This window comes from Bufo bufo, chromosome 1, assembly GCF_905171765.1.
Source record: "Bufo bufo chromosome 1, aBufBuf1.1, whole genome shotgun sequence".
In the NCBI taxonomy this organism is placed as follows: Eukaryota; Metazoa; Chordata; class Amphibia; order Anura; family Bufonidae; genus Bufo; species Bufo bufo.
In genome coordinates, this window is record NC_053389.1 from 72,745,058 (window position 1) to 72,762,493 (window position 17,436).

Genomic DNA, 17,436 nt, shown 5'->3' on the forward strand with positions numbered 1-17,436 from the left:
TATTTCTTTTAGACTTTCCTTTTTCTATAATCTTCCAATAATCCAGAATATTTGATAATCCAATGACCATCAGGTCTGAGTTGTGTGCTTTTCAGCACTGTGACACAAGTCTAATGTTGTTCTACTGGGGTACATCCATTCATTCAGATAGTAAAGGGACTTTCGATTGGCTTTGATTTATTGATGGTTTTAACCCTTCTAGGGCCTCATTCACACAGGGATCAATAGTGATGTGTCACGGTGGAGAAACCCCCCACCGTACAATGTAAAGCAGACGGACAAGCAACTAGGCCAGAGGCTGGGATAAGGGAGCTGGTCACCTCCTATTGCATCCCCAATCCTCGCCCTAACTCCTCACCGTATGAGCGGACCTGGATGGTAGGACGGCTCATACCCAGGAAGCCTAGGACCCTGAGTTGCCCTGATAGTCCCTCAAATAGAAAAAGGGGATGAGACGACCTGTTTTTCCCAGACACGGATGAACAGGAGTCTCACTGGCCTAGCTGCCAGGGAAGGGCCAGACAGTGCACAGCTACTGGATCGGCAGGTAAGAGCCCCGAACAACACGCACTTACCTGCCACTGCCACCACGACGACTGGACCCCATGCAGATGTACTGGAACCCGTTCACCTCACAGGACAGCACAGAACACAAACACAGAATCCAGCAAACCAGAAACTGCCTGGACCCCCATTCGGATAGGATGCATGGCGGCCCCAGCAGAGCTGCACACTGACTAGTGGTTCCCCCTCGGGGGAAGCCTGAGACCCCCTTTCCAGAGGCACAGACAAACAAGGCGATGTCTAGCAACCATGCCGGGCATTACACCAAACATACCAGACATAGAACACCAAACTAGACATAACAACACATCCCCAAAACAAACCCACACCAAACATAACAGATAAGGTAAGGAACAAGGAGGAGAACATAGGGAGACATCACTAAAAACCTTGATGTTCCACAAGGAGGCCCTCATGGACAGGTGAAACATCCAGAGAGGAGCAAAGCTCCTTCTCCTACAAAGGCAGACAAACAACTGACCTCATGAGGCCACACCTTAACCCTGTACACACCAAAATGGGAAGGAACACCAGACTAAAAGGGGAAGTGAGCACACATACTAAAACAACACGTTGCCACCGGCAACAAGCATGCACGGCGCAAGTGTCACCGTCCACTAACACCAGACCATGACACAGCTGTGACAGGATTATGCAGTTGCAATTGAAAACTGTACCAAAACTTCTTAAAGGGGTTGTCTAGGATTTTGACGTTCGGGATAGGCAGTCAGGATAAGATCTATGGGAGTCTGGCATCCCACACCCCCTGTTTGAGTAGCTCTGATGCCGGAACTACAAAACTCCTTCCATTGTGTATTGGGCAAAGCTGTTAACTGCAGTGCCGCTCCTATTCACCTTAGTGAGGGCAGTGCCGTTCCCGTTCACTTCAGTGAGGGCAGTGCCGCTCCCGTTCACTTCAGTGAGGGCAGTGCTGCTCCCGTTCACTTCAGTGAGGGCAGTGCTGCTCCCGTTCACTTCAGTGAGGGCAGTGCTGCTCCCGTTCACTTCAGTGAGGGCAGTGCTGCTCCCGTTCACTTCAGTGAGGGCAGTGCTGCTCCCGTTCACTTCAGTGAGGGCAGTGCTGCTCCCGTTCACTTCAGTCAGGGCAGTGCTGCTCCCGTTCACTTCAGTCAGGGCAGTGCTGCTCCCGTTCACTTCAGTGAGAGCTGCCAAAATCCCGGACAACCTATTTTAAGGCCCCCTTTCATTTTTCAGTTTTTAGTGGCATTTTTCTCTTTATATGTTTAATTATCACTTGTTTTCAAAATTTCTTTCATCCCCTTCTCTATAGAGGAAATTGCTTCAGCATGCCTCATTTAAAAAGGCACTATAGACACAAAAAAGCACCTCAATTGAAAATATTCTAGTGGCAAAAAAGTGTGTCCTGCGTATATTTATATCGTATATATACATCTGGAGCTAGCGCACCCCCCAAAAAAAAATAATATAAATCAATGTGCAAAACGTGTCCAAAAATTCCACAAAAAAACTGTTAATCCGATCTAGGGGTCGTTTGAGAAACCTGCTTTTTTGGAAAGTCTTCACTCAGTATTTGATGCAGTTTTTTGAGCCAAAGTCAGGAGTGGAATCAGGAGGAATGTGAAATATAAAGGAAGGGCTTTTCCTTACTGCTGGATCCACTTTTAGCTTTGGCTCAAAAAACTTCACTAAAAGCTGCAGTGGTGGTAAAAATAAATAAAAAATAAATGAGAGATGCGGCATTTGTTTGGACCGTGGCTCCCTTAATGCAAATTAACCTGAGATGAGTCCTGTCCCTGAGATGAGTCCAGCGTGAAGGAGCCCAGCATCGCCCCGCATCCTCAGAATCTCCTCCTTGCTCCCCAATGTCAGAAAGCGAGAGCACCGTAATCCTGCGATGTGCGAGCTAGCGTATGCGCAGTTCGTTCCCTGAGGCTGATGGCAGCCCAGGGAAGGAACACTATGACGACACTGCGCATGCGCTAGCTCGCGCATCGTGCGATTACGGCGCTCTAGCTTTCTGACGTCAGGGAGCAAGGAGGAGATTCTGAGGATGCAGGGCGGTGCTGGGCTCCTTCACGCTGGACTTCTTTTTTTTTTTGCACAATAAAAGCACACAGAGCTATGGCGACTGGGTATTGCGGATGGGCTAGCGGCCATCTAGCAACCCATGTCCTCAGCTCTATACACAAAATCCCGGTGACAGGTTCCCTTTAATTAAATGAAATTAATTTGGAAATGTATTTTTGAGGGTTTTTTGTACTGTGATCTGGCAGTAATCAGGATAATAATCCAATAATTGAGAGCGTCTGATAATACCGCACTTGTGTCCAGCCCGGAACACAATATAATGTGGAATATTACAAGGCTAAAACCAAATTAAATCTAATTAAAATGAAAACAGGTTCTGCATTAACATGTGATTCGGAACTTTTTTCCTGAAAGTTTTCCTCCCCAACATATGAGTTTCAAATAATTTTCAGTGATTGTACAATAGAATCCATCTGCTATCAAGATTTTAAAGAGAATCTGTTGCCCCTGATTTTGGAGTATTATCTATAGTAATACCTTCTGTCCCTCTTTTATTCCCTCTAGAACATTGATGAACAAATTGACAACTAGGTGTTGCTAGTTCAGCGTGTGTCTTTACACATCTGATACTGTCTAACCAGATCCGATTGGGCCAGGCTCTGTAGGGACACACCCCTTCAGACAAGGGGAATGGTAGCACCCGGTTGTAAATGTATTCAGAAATAATCAGGAGGAAGAACGGCACAATGCAGAGTTTTGAAAAAATATGCGCCAGAATTGTTATGTCATGGGGAATGCAAGAATTTGCTAAAACAGACCTGTCAGGAGAGGGGACGGGGTGACTAGCATAATACTTCAACCCCTAAATTGCCACAAAAACGCCCTTAGGGCTCATGCACACGAGCGTGTTTTATTTCCGTGTCCGTTCCGTATTTTTTGCAGACCGTATGTGGAACCATTCATTTCAATGGGTCCGCAAAAAAACTGAAGTTAAATGTGTGCATTTCGTTTCCCTATGTCCGTTCCGCAAAAGAATAGAACATGTCCTATTATTGTCCACATTACGGACAAGGATAGGACTGTTCTATTAGGGGCCAGCTGTTCCGTTCTGCAAAATACAGAATGCACATGGACGACATCCATATTTTTGGTGGATTCATGTTTTATCACCAATAAGAATAGCACAGCGTTAATATTTTTGCTTTTTATTTTTTTGCTTTTCTCCTTTAAATTTAAATAATTTCAGATAGTTACTGGAAACCTGTATTGATTGTATTACATCACACTATATATATGTTCAAAAGATGAGCAGTAAAGTGAAAAACGATGGACCCTTTATTGACCCCTCTGCAACGTTTCAACCGCTCAATGCAGTCTTTATCAAGTGTGTGTGTGTGTATGTGTGTATATATATACAGTGGCGGAAATAATTATTTGACCCCTCACTGATTTTGTAAGTTTGTCCAATGACAAAGAAATGAAAAGTCTCAGAACAGTATCATTTCAATGGTAGGTTTATTGTAACAGTGGCAGATAGCACATCAAAAGGAAAATCGAAAAAATAACTTTAAATAAAAGATAGCAACTGATTTGCATTTCATTGAGTGAAATAAGTATTTGAACCCTCTAACAAAAAAAGACTTAATACTTGGTGGAAAAACCCTTGTTTGCAAGCACAGAGGTCAAACGTTTCTTGTAATTGATGACCAAGTTTGCGCACATTTTAGGAGGAATGTTGGTCCACTCCTCTTTGCAGATCATCTCTAAATCCCTAAGGTTTCGAGGCTGTCTCTGTGCAACTCTGAGCTTGAGCTCCCTCCATAGGTTTTCGATTGGATTAAGGTCCGGAGACTGACTAGGCCACTCCATGACCTTAATGTGCTTCTTCTTGAGCCACTCCTTTGTTGCCTTTGCTGTATGTTTTGGGTCATTGTCGTGCTGGAACACCCATCCACGACCCATTTTCAGTTTCCTGGCAGAGGGAAGGAGGTTGTCGCTCAGGATTTCACGATACATGGCTCCGTCCATTTTCCCGTTTATGCGAATAAGTTGTCCTGTGCCCTTAGCAGAAAAACACCCCCAAAGCAAAATGTTTCCACCCCCATGCTTGACGGTGGGGACGGTGTTTTGGGGGTCATAGGCAGCATTTTTCTTCCTCCAAACACAGCGAGTTGAGTTAATGCCAAAGAGCTCTATTTTGGTCTCATCAGACCACAGCACCTTCTCCCAGTCACTCTCTGAATCATTCAGGTGTTCATTGGCAAACTTCAGACGGGCCTGCACATGTGCCTTCCTGAGCAGGGGGACCTTGCGAGCCCTGCAGGATTTTAATCCATTGCGGTGTAATGTGTTTCCAATGGTTTTCTTGGTGACTGTGGTCCCTGCTAATTTGAGGTCATTAACTCCTCCCGTGTAGTTCTAGGATGCTTTTTCACCTTTCTCAGAACCATTGACACCCCACGAGGTGAGATCTTGCGTGGAGCCCCAGAGCGAGGTCGATTGATGGTCATTTTGTGCTCCTTCCATTTTCGAACAATCGCACCAACAGTTGTCACCTTCTCTCCCAGCTTCTTGCTAATGGTTTTGTAGCCCATTCCAGCCTTGTGCAGGTCTACAATTTTGTCTCTGACATCCTTGGACAGCTCTTTGGTCTTTCCCATGTTGGAGAGTTTGGAGTCTGCTTGATTGATTGATTCTGTGGACAGGTGTCTTTTATACAGGTGACTAGTTAAGACAGGTGTCCTTAATGAGGGTGACTAATTGAGTAGAAGTGTCTAACCACTCTGTGGGAGCCAGAACTCTTAATGGTTGGTAGGGGTTCAAATACTTATTTCACTCAATGAAATGCAAATCAGTTGCTATCTTTTATTTAAAGTTATTTTTTCGATTTTCCTTTTGATGTGCTATCTGCCACTGTTACAATAAACCTACCATTGAAATGATACTGTTCTGAGACTTTTCATTTCTTTGTCATTGGACAAACTTACAAAATCAGTGAGGGGTCAAATAATTATTTCCGCCACTGTATATATATATTAGTATGTGCTCTATAGTCAAAAGGTAACTTTCCACCGGCCGCCCCTGTGCCATTAGACGCGCCCAGGCTTCTGAATACCTTTCTTCTACCTTTTACATTTCAGCCATAAACCATGAGACGGACACATTCCCTTCCCAGCGGTGGCTGCATTGCCTCCAGGTTCCCCGCATTACACCCGCTGTCCTGCCTGGTCATACGGCTTGATAAATTCCGCAGGCAGAATCTTTTGCTGCCGTGAGATGAGCTGCCATTATTAATTTTTGTGCGCTCTCTTTCCTCTGCTGACACAGCGGGGTCATTTTTCAAGCACAGCAGAACCGCCGGCCGGTATGAGGTCCAATGCGCAACCCAGAACTATTTCTAGCTTTTCAGTTTGGTCACCCAGCGCCAGTCCGATTTCACTTTCTCATGTGCTGCCTGCAGGATTCCTCCTGCAAGCCAAGAATTTAAATCTAAAACACAATTTCTGTGGCGCTTGCTTTCTGGTCCCTGCACATGGTCAGCCAGTTAGTGGCAGGAGCTGGGAATGGAGGGGTCGAGAAAGGCCAGACCCCCCACAGGACCCAGATCTGAGGTGTCCATAAATACACCTCCTCTGTGCTGTCATTTGTCCTTGTATCCCCTCGAAATCTACATGGTTATCATCTCGGTGGTCATTTCATGCCGCCTTGTGAACCTAGTAGAATATATTGGCTTAAATAGCAATTCCCTAGTTGCTTGAAGTGACGGAAGCGGACTGGATTTTCAGCTTGTGACTATAGGGTCACTGAAAATGGGTATTCCTCATAATGCCGTTATAATCAAAAGTTAAGCTTTAACCAGTTCAAGACCGGGCCGTTTAACCCCCTTCCTGACCAGACATATTTTCTGTTGTTTTCGTGCATGCATCTTCGAAAGCCATAGCTTTTTTTATTTTTTCCATTCGGCTTTGTAAATAATATATATATTTTATATATATATATATATATATATATATATATAAATATATAATTTTTTTTTTTTTTTTTTTACTTTGTGGACCTTACTTAGCTTGAATTACAGGGGAACACAGCCCCCAGAGAGGTTGTACAAAGCTGAACAGCCGCACTTCAGAGCTGATCTGGGTCTGCTGAGAACCAGCAACTCGTGCAGACTCCCGGCGGTCATATAATCACTAGGACCAGAGCAGGAAGCTTCATTGATGCTCTGTCATCAGCTGTTCTGCAGTAGCTCTGGAACCGGAACCACAAGACAAAACTGGTGATTGCAGCACTGATCCCATTCAATTTAATGAGCTATGTAATTCCAGTGTCACCCTAAGGCTTAGAACCTCAATGTAAAAATCCCCAAAGGCCGCTTTAAAGGGAGTGTGTCACCTAATCTGAGCCTTTTAGACTGCTCAGATCAGGTTATAGACTCCCTTGCCCTCATTACAATGGTACCATTTATTTGTTCTGTCCCTCGCCGAGATTTTAAAAAAATGACTTTTTAATCTTATGCTAATGAGCTTTGGCAAGTGCCCAGGGGCGGCGTTACTGCAGCAAGTGCCCAGGCCCCTCGGGATGTGCCCAGAAAACCACACTTCTTTCACCCTTCTGGCCCTCCCTCGCTTCCTATTACCTCCTCCTCTCCCTCCCAGATCTCGCGCCTGCGCCGCCGGGACAAGCGCAGTCTAACTACAGTAACGCCGCCCCTGGGCACTTGCTGCAGTAAAGCCGCCCCTGGGCACTTGCCGGAGCTCATTAGCATAATTTTAAAAAATCAGTTTGTTGAAGATCTCGGCGAGGGACAGAACAAATAAAGGCACCGTTGTAATGAGGGCAAGGGAGTCTATAACCTGATCTGAACAGTCTAAAAGGCTCAGATTAGGTGACAGACTCCCTTTAAGCAAAACGATATACAGGATATTAATGAATAGTCATTTTCCTCATTACTTCCTACTACAGGCTATATACTAATACCAGCCTCTACACTTCTCTGCACCCTACATGTTACTACTGAAACACTCTTAAGTGGAACAGTATAAGGCCTAGTTCACACATCAGTGTTTGGTCAGTGATTTCCATCAGTGATTGAGACAAAACCAGGATTGGAGCCTCCACAGACATAAGGGAAAGTTCTGCACCTGTTCTGTGTTTAGAGCCGCACTGACGTGTGAATAAAGCTTTATTCATACTAAAGTGTTCCATGTACGTGTTCTCCATGGTCCATAGACTTCTGTTATGACAGAATGAATAACGGACTGCCTCTAAAGGCATTCCGTTATGGAATTGCGTTATGGTCCGTGGTAACGGAATCCATAACGCAATTCAGCATATACCCCAACACAAACTCAAACTTCAAAATATGAAGTTGGCTCATCCCTAGTTATGGTCCATGGAAGTGGAGTCCATAACGGAGTTCTTAGATAACCCGAACCTTGTACGCCAAACTTGAATAGACAAATTCGTTCATCCCTAGTGATCACGTCACCCTTCTAGATCTGGTATGGTTGGGATGTGACGTGGAGGGCAGGGTCACTTTATCAGATCCTCTCCTCTATGTCCATCCTACACAGTAAATCATATAGATTGTAAAGTTATTTGCATAGTGGACTTTTTTTTTTTTAAGCACACGCAACCAAAAAACACTCTCCTTGTATGCGAGACACAAGATTGATGCTGAGCATTGCTGCAACTAATTAGCTTGATGTTTGCTACGGCTTAGAAAAATCTGCTGTGGTTTGTGCTCGTTGCTTGTTTTGTCCTGCAGTATTTTGCCTTTACTTCTGATATCTCCTGCTGACAGGCTGCCTTTCCAGGTTTAAAGCCATCTTCTACAATTTCTATTTGGTGTTTTTTATATTTTTTATATTGCATTTGAAATTTATGTCATGCAAGTATTTGTGTCGTCTGTATATATCATTACTATCCCGCTGATTTCCTATTTGGATATTGTCTTTTTTTTTTTTTGCATTAATTATTCCCTTAATGACCTTATTTCATAATCATTTTACGGATCCTTTGAAGATTATATCATGCTCAATTTTCACATTACTAGTGCGTTGGTTTCCATCGATGCATTGCTATCCTACTGTTTTTCCATTGATATTGTGGTTTTTTGTGACGTGTTTTTATTTTTTTTAATTTGGAATTTTTGTTTTCCTTGTTTTTTTCATCCAGATCCCCCCACCACCCCCCCACCACCCACAACAACCACCACTACCACCACAACTACCACACCCTCCACCGCCCCAGGTATGGTAACTTCATTACATGTGTGTGTGTCACTTCCCTGCATGTATTTTGGTTTAGGGTCATATGACCTTATTTTTTTCCGGTGCTTTGCAGCCTCTGAGGAATATTCTGTGCTTTTATTTGGCGGTTGGGGCAGTCCATGATTTATTCTCTCATTTATTTATTTTTAAGGGAAGCTCCGCCTCTGTAACCTACTTCTTTTTTATAATGTATCTAAAAGGAAGCAAATTTGTAATAATCTTAATTAAAGATCTCCTGTTTTGTTTCTACAGCTCCTGTGCAGGGCTGTCTGTCTCCATGGTAACAGACTACATTCAAGCTCTGTGTAGTCTGGTCCTGCTGTTATATTGACATCCATCTATCCCTCCTACAAACCTACTTCGTATAGGTAGATGGATGGAGTTATCACTGCAGGATCAGACTATACAGAGTTACTAATCTGTTCGCATGAAGAAGCAACGGTCTACATAGGAGTTTATAGACGCAAAACAAGAGATTTTAAAAATTTTTGATGCATTTGCACAACGAAAACTCTGGTTGCTGACGCGAACCTTTCCCTTTTGGATTTTAAGTGTTCAGTTCTTGTTTCGCTTTCTGTGTGTACATACATCAATCATTAATCTGACCCATACACATTAGGCTAAATTCGCCCCCCAGGAGTGTTTAGCTATTATTGGAGGACAAATTTTTCGGCATAGGCTGTGATTGTGAAATGACTTTGATAAAGTCTCAGATTTGCGATCCTTTAAAGGCTATGTACACCATCAGAGGCACTTTTTTTTTTTTTTATGATTGCATGCTACTCATTGTTGGCTAAAAAGAATTTTTTCAATTGGCCTTTATTAAAAATATTGAGCCGTTCTGTCACAAAGAGTTAACTGTTTTTCGAACTGTGGGACTGGTACTTTCACTTTGTGTGGTCATCTAATAACCCTTTTGGGGTTATTTATTAAACTGGTGTAAAGTAGAACTGGTTTAGTTGCTCATAGCAACCAATCAGATTCCTCCTTTTATTTTTGACAGCTCCTTTGGAAAATGAAAGTTGGAATCTGATTGGTTGCTATGAGCAACTAAGACAGTTCTACTTTATACCAGTTTGATAAATGACCCCACTTATCTCTAAACTACTTAGGCCCCTTTCAAACAAGCGAGTTTTCCCCCCGCAGGTGTGATACGTGAAGTGAACGCAAAGCACTCACACTGAATCCTGACCAATTCATTTCAATGGGTCTGTGTACATAAGCGTTTTTTTTTTTTTTTCACGCATCAGTTCTGCGTTGCATGAAAAACGCAGCATGTTCTATATTCTGAGTTTTTTCACGCAGCCCTGGCCCCATAGAAGTGAATGGGGCTTCAGTGAAAAATGCATTGCACCCGGAAGCAAGTACAAGTGCAATGCATTTTTCACTGATGGTTGCTAAGGGTACTTTCACACTTGTGTTTTTCTTTTCCGGCATAGAGTTCCGTCCTAGGGGCTTAATACCCGAAAAGAACTGATCAGTTTAATCCCCATGCATTCTGAATGGAGAGCAATCCGTTTAGGATGTCTTCAGTTCAGTCTTTTTGACTGATCAGGCAAAAGATAAAACCGCAGCATGCTACGGTTTTATCTCCGGCCAAAAAAACTGAAGACTTGCCTGAATGCTGGATCCGGCATTTTTTTTCCATAAGAATGTATTAGTGCCGGATCTGGCATTCAAAATACATGCGCAGACCGGTAAAAATGTGGAAAAAAAAATTGAAACGGATCCGTTTGTCCGTATGACAAACAGACAGACGGATCTGTTCTTGCAATGAATTTGTAAGACTGCTCAGGATCCAGATTAGTCTTAAAATGCAATCAGTTGGCATATGTTTTGCCGGATCCGGCAGGCAGTTCCGGCGACGGAACTGCCTGCCGGATTCCTCTGCCGCAAGTGTGAAAGTACGGTAGCCTAAGAGACGTTGTTTGTAAACCTTTCATTTTTGTATCACACGTGTGAAAAGGGCATCAAAACCCATTGCACCCGCGCGGAAACAACTGAACGCAATCGCAGACCAAACTGAATGAGCTTGCGTGCAAAATGGTGCGAGTTTCACTGAACGCATCTGGAGCCAATCCGTATCGTTCATGTGAAAGAGGCCTTAGAGGTGATAAACACTTATTTAAGCCACGTTCCTATCGGTAAGATAAGAACTGGGCTAAAATGAGTGTTTAGGAGGTCAAAGGGCAGAGATAAGGAGTCCATCTGCTCCTGGTCTGACGGAAAAGACAGAAAATCCACAGTCTGCTACTAGAGCTTCTCAGCTCTGTACAGAAAAAAGGACGCCATATTTTTGATAAAGACCAATTTAAAACAAATTTTTTAGGTCAAAATGAGTGCAATGCTATAGTTAAAAAAATATATATATATTAATCCCCAAAAGGTGTACATAGCCTTTAAATCAAGTAATTTTGCCGGCTGACCCAGCGGCACATACTGGTTTGTAGCTAAATTCTGTTATTTCATGATAAATCCAAATAATCAGGTTTTATAAGATCTGACCAGATCAGTGCACAAAGTAGTATGAGAAAAGGCAGACCGTTTTTATGTTTATCATGCCAGGATTTGACAGATCTGATTTAGGGTAGGTTCACATCACGTTTTGCCTCCGTTTGAAGAAGTACACCTTATTATTTTTTTACAATGGAACTCTATGGTGAACGGATGCCACTGTATGGCATCCGTCTGAGGCATCTGTTTAATGTATACGTTCAAAGGATGGCAAAAACGTGATGTGAACCCGGCATTAGTAAATGTTATCTCCTTGAAATGACATTTCTGGATCATCTGTTCTTATAACTATACCGTCCCTCTGCTATTCCTCCTATATGTGTACTTATAACTACATTGACAACTGGGCGTTGCCATTCTCCTTGTCAAATGGTTTGACCCCACACAGTCTGATAGTGTCCGCTCTGATTGGACAGTCTGTAGGAAAAAAGACCTGGATGGCACATCCACATGCCGTACGTCAGTCTGTTGCTTCTCAGCATAATTTATAAGCCTCTCCATTGAGGCACCTTGTGTACTTTTAGATCAGAATACACAGGCCCACTCACCACATCAAGGTGGCCTCTATTGAGTGGGTCCTTACCCTAATTTGGCGCAGTGCCACATGGCGACCACCGATGCCACAACACAGCACCTACAGGTGGGGAGAACCTTCAGCCCAACAACACCCCTGCTGTCAGGCTAAACCACCAGCTAAGGGTACTTTCACATTAGCGTTTTTCTTTTCCGGTATGGAGTTCCGTCCTAGGGGCTCAATACCGGGGAAAAAACTGATCCGTTTTATCCTAATGCATTCTGAATGGAGAGTAATCCGTTCAGGATGCATCAGGATGTCTTCAGTTCAGTCCCTTTTACGTTTTTCGGACTGAGAAAATACCGCAGCATGCTGCAGTTTTATCTCCGGCCAAAAATACTGAAAACCTGCTGGATCCGGCATTAATTTCCATTGAAGTGTATTAGTGCTGGATCCGGCTTTTCGTTCTGCGCATGCGCAGACCTTTAAAAATGCAAAAAAAAAATATTTAGACCGTATTGGTTTTTCCGGATCACACCAGAGAGACAGATCCGGTATTGCAATGCATTTGTCAGACGGATCCGCAACCGGATCCGTCTGACAAATGGCATCAGTTTGCTTCTGGATTGCCAGATCCGGCAGGCAGTTTCGGCGACGGAACTGCCTGCCAGAGTCCTCTGCCGCAAGTGTGAAAGTACCCTAAGGCACTATGCCCTTCCAAGTCACAGGCGCAGCATCGCAACGGCAGCCACCAGGCAGCACCACACAATGTGAACAGATCTCAAAACCCCACCCGTCCATGTGATCTCAGAAACAAAAACGGAGACCGAGCTAAATAATTGCATATGGGATAAAAGGGTCTTCCAGGATTTTTATACTGATAACCTATGATCAGGACAGGTCGTCAGTGTATGATCGGTGGGGGTCTGACACCCGGGACCCCTGCCGATCAGCTGTTTTGAGAAGGCAGCTGCGAGCGGCTTACCAAGCACAGCGCCGTCCATGGTATCGCGTTCAGCCCCATTCACAGGAACTCCGCTGCCTTCTCAAAAGCTGATCTGCAGGGGTGTCGGACCCCCACAGATCAGTGGGAGAGGATGGGATAGGTCATCAGTATGAAAATCTCAAAAAAAAAACTTTTAATGAGTTCCTACTTGCTCTCAATTTAGGTTCACGTGGTGCAGTGCTGCATGGTGGCTGTTGTTGAGATGCTGTGTCTGGGGATTGGTGGGGCTCAGTGCCATAGGGACTAAGCCGAACAGCAGGGGCAGGTTTCGCCGCCTGAAGGAGCTGTGTTGCGGCGGCCGTTGTCGACATATGGTACTGCACCAAATTAGAGTATGGACCCATCTGAGAGAGGTAACCTTGACTTGGTGAGTGGGCATATGCATTTTGACTAAAACGTATACTAAGAGCCTCAATGGAGTTGATTATTAAATATACTGAGAAGTGATGTTTTTTTTTCTTCTACAGTTCGGTACATTGTTAGAGTGTAGTTACACACCCTCACTGGTAACGTGCAATTGTTAATTTATTTATAATGTTCTAGGAGGAATAACAGAGGAACAGCACAATGCTGAGTTATAAGAAAAGACGCAGCAGAATTATTTAATGACTAATACGGGTAGTTACTAAAATACACATTCCAGGAGAGGGGACAGGTCCTCTTTAGTATTTGGTTCTGCAGATGTCACGACCTGGATGGACATTTAACTTTTAATATTATGAACTGCATGATCTTTATAGAGAATTGGATTGGTCGGTTTTTGGAAAATGATAACCTATTGTAATAAACTTCAATCGTGATGTCAGTAAAGTTAAAGGGGCTTTTGCATCTCTGTCCGTTGTCTAGTGGACAGAGCTGGTAACTACAGCGCCGTCACCTTTCACTTAAAGGGGTTGTTCAGTGCTAAAATATTGATCACCATTGTCACCACTGCTGCAAGCTAGACAGTGCGAAGACTACACAGCACTCGCAAGACCCCTTCAAACAGCTGATTGTTGGGGGTCCCGGGAGTCGGAATGCTGCCAGATACTGAGCGGCCGTCCAAAACATTATATTACTGCGCATTTTATTTTCATTTTCCTTTAACTACCCAGGATTCCTTGTTTAGTTCCATAGAACGGTTCTCGTCTGTCGTGACTTAAGTCCATCTTTGTACGTGGAATCCTAGAAAATAATAGAGGGGCACAGTAATATCACAGAGGTGCCTGCGCGGCGCACACAGGGTCAAGTGGTTTATTTCTGCTGGTGCCTGTAGTGCATGGTAATTTTACACTAGAGCACATTTGCCTAATTAAAGGGATTTTCAGGCGTGACCGAGCTATTCGGAGTCTCTGGACTGTGGATCTGCAGTAAATTGCAGCGTGTGCTTCCTTTTCATCCTACAAATGAATAAGGAGGCCGAGCATGTGGTTATGATAAATGATACCATATGTGAAGGACTACTTGCTTATCACGTCCGTGTGTATTATAAAGGCTTTTTCATGATGTGGAACCTGTGGGTCAGTAAAGAAAGTTTACAGAGAGATGTCTGAAAATGTATTAAAATCAGATTATATTGTGCATCCCCCCCCCCCTTCCCGATATCCCTTAGGCCTCATGCACACAACCACGGTCCACAAAACACGGATGATGTCCATGTTGCATCCGTTATTTTCCCTGATCTATTGACTTCAGTCGGTCCATGGACTGCATTTTGCAGAATAGGACATGTTCTATCTGTTTTGCAGAACAGACCTATGCACACTAAGAATCTGTCTGCGTTCCGCATCCGTAGGTCCGTTCTGCAAAAGATAAAACGTTGTATTCTTGGCCACCTAATACGGTTCATGGACCCACTAATGTCAATGCGTCCACAATTTAGAAAAAAAAATGCAACACAGACATCGGGAGAGATTTATCAAAACTGGTGTAAAGTAGAACTGGCTTAGTTGCCCTTAGCAACCAATCAGATTCCACCTTTCATTTTTCACAGCTCAGTTGGAAAATGACAGGTGGAACCTGATTGGTTGCTATGGGTAACTAAGCCAGCTTTCTTTACACCAGTTTTGATAAATCTTCCCCATCATCCATATTTTGTGGACCTCAAAATACATATTTTTGTGTGCATGAGGCCTAGTATTGCTGGTCTATCACTTATAATTTTTTGTAATTTTGTAATATAAAAAATGAATTAGATAACGGGAACCCTTGTGATTTGAATTAATCCTGTTCAAGAAAGATTAACGCCCTTGTTCACGCGAGTTCCCTTTAGTTAGTCAGTTTGTAGACCGTTGTAGGAACATGTTTGTAGAGGTGCTTTCATGGAAAGCTATCATCATAGATGATCTGCCAGCCAGTTGGGATAATGTTGGGAGAGCTGCGTTGTCCAAAGAGTTCTACTCATAACTTAAAGGCTGTGTACGCCTTCAAAGACCATTTTTGTTCATGATTGCATTTTACTCATTTTTGGCTGAAAATCATATTTTCAATTGGCCTTTTATTAAAAATATTGAGCCATTCTGTCACAAAGGGTTAACAGTTTTTCTGTGTGACTGGTACTTTCACTTTGTGCCCATCCTCTAATAAACCTTATCTCTAAACTACTATGATGTCAGACACTTATTTAAGCCACATTTAGTAAGATAAGAACTGAGCTATAATGAGTGGTTATAAGGACAGAGACCAGAGATAAGGAGCCCGTCAACTTCCCAACTGACGGAAAAAATTTAGGTCAAAATGAGTACAATGCAATGATAAAAAAAAATTGCCCCTAAAGGTGTACATAGCCTTTAAGTCAATTTATGTCTTATGTAAAGTAATATGACATTCCACAGTAGGGCTGTCATGAGAGTTTGAAGACCCTTTGCTCACTTTACACACGAGGGGTCTGTTATTATGGAGGCAACCATGAATTCCTCTGTGTTACAAAAGATTCTCAAGAAAGTTGCCCTTGCTCGCTCTGATCCAATGCCTTTCCAAGATCTGAAATTAGCAGTTTATGCAGAAGAACCGACTGCACAGTCTGTAAAGCAACTTTGCAATGAAGAGTGGCTTAAAGGGGTTCTCTAGGAATTTAGAAAATAAAATTACTGAAAATACTTAATTACTTTATTATAAATATATTCCCAAATAACTTTCATTATTTATAATGTCTCATTTGGTTTAGGGAGCAATTCTCATGGGAAATAAAATGGCCGCCATCCTATTAGCGCACACAAAGCCTGTCCTAATCACACAGGAGGACAAGTTACTTCACAACACTGAGCTAAAGAGCTGCCTCATCCTCCTCTCTGCTCGTCTTTTCAGGGATTATGATCCTGAATACAGATGCTAAGATCTTCAGTTGAATCTCTGTAGGAATGGAGTTCATGAGAAGACATGAAGTACAGAGACAGGACAGCCTTATCCACATCCCCACCTCCTCTCTGTACTTTGTAGGAATGGAGCTCATGACGAGACAGAGATTCAGCTGAAGATCATATTAAACTGTATTCAGGATCATAATCCTTGACAGCAAAGCAGATGGGAGGATGGGGCAGCTATTTAGCTCAGTGTTGTGAGGTATCTTGTCCTCCTGTCTGATTAGGACAGGTTTTGTGTATAATAATAGGACGGCGGACATTTTGTTTATCCTAATGAATGCTCCATAGACAAAACAAGCCATTATAACTATTAAAAATATTTAGGAATATATATAATATATTTATAATAAAGTAATATTTAGGTATTTTCATTTTTGTAATTCCCGGAGAACCCCTATAAATTTTCTTTAACCACTACATCAAGACAGATAGTGGGAACAATTAGCAAATGTAAAGAATCAGTTACGTTTTGCAGAAGAACATTGTCACTGAAATATATGCAGTAATAATTCAAGATTGGTGGTGTGTTCATTGAAGTACCGATTGTCTGATATAACATTTTGAAGGTCATTGAATGTGATAAATTTGCCATAATGGGGGATATCTGGAAAGTGCAAATCATTTTTCAAATCAATGTAAGTATGAGAAAAAGAGCTTGCCAACTGCACATGAGACAGTCTGGACAGGCTTAATTGTGGTTGTTATGTAGCATCTGTACCTGGTAGACCATATGGAAAGTGATAACTGGTTGAAGCATTGAATGTGTCATTTGGGATGCGACACATGGCAACCACATTAATGTGTATATGCAGTACGTGCTTCATTAAGAGATTAGCAAATCATCTATGTAACTTTTCTAAAATCTCTATAGAATATTGTTGAGATAACAACTTCATTGATGGCCTTTGGATTTGTGTATGGTCTTGAATACACTCATTGACAAAAATAATAAAAAATAACGCACCAAGAAGGAATTCTGTAATGTGAATGTAATGATGATATACGTAAGTGATTTCAATATTAGAGTGGGGAAAACTGTACAATTGAAATGAGGCTCAAAGATCCTAATGGGCCACCTCTAGCCTTGATAGAAGATGATACGGTTGGGCATGGAGGCATACAGGTTCTGTATGGTATCCTGCAGCACATTTGCTCACAGATGTTGCAGCTGGGCCTGTAGATCCTGCACACACACAAGCTGCCAAAGCTGGTATC

At 42.8% G+C, this 17,436-nt stretch overlaps 1 protein-coding gene across 3 annotated transcripts in view; it reads left to right on the top strand.

Annotated features, from left to right (window-relative positions):
* The window catches only part of CADM1 (cell adhesion molecule 1), a 277,335-nt gene that overhangs the window by 223,808 nt on the left and 36,091 nt on the right, over nt 1-17,436 (top strand). For 2 of the 3 annotated variants that reach the window (XM_040426205.1, XM_040426210.1), the window contains exon 8: nt 8,752-8,826. The exons of the other annotated variant lie outside the window; for it this stretch is intronic. In XM_040426205.1, the coding sequence (XP_040282139.1) occupies nt 8,752-8,826 (75 nt within the window). The remainder of the gene's footprint in view (nt 1-8,751; nt 8,827-17,436) is intronic. 3 annotated transcript variants of the gene reach the window in all.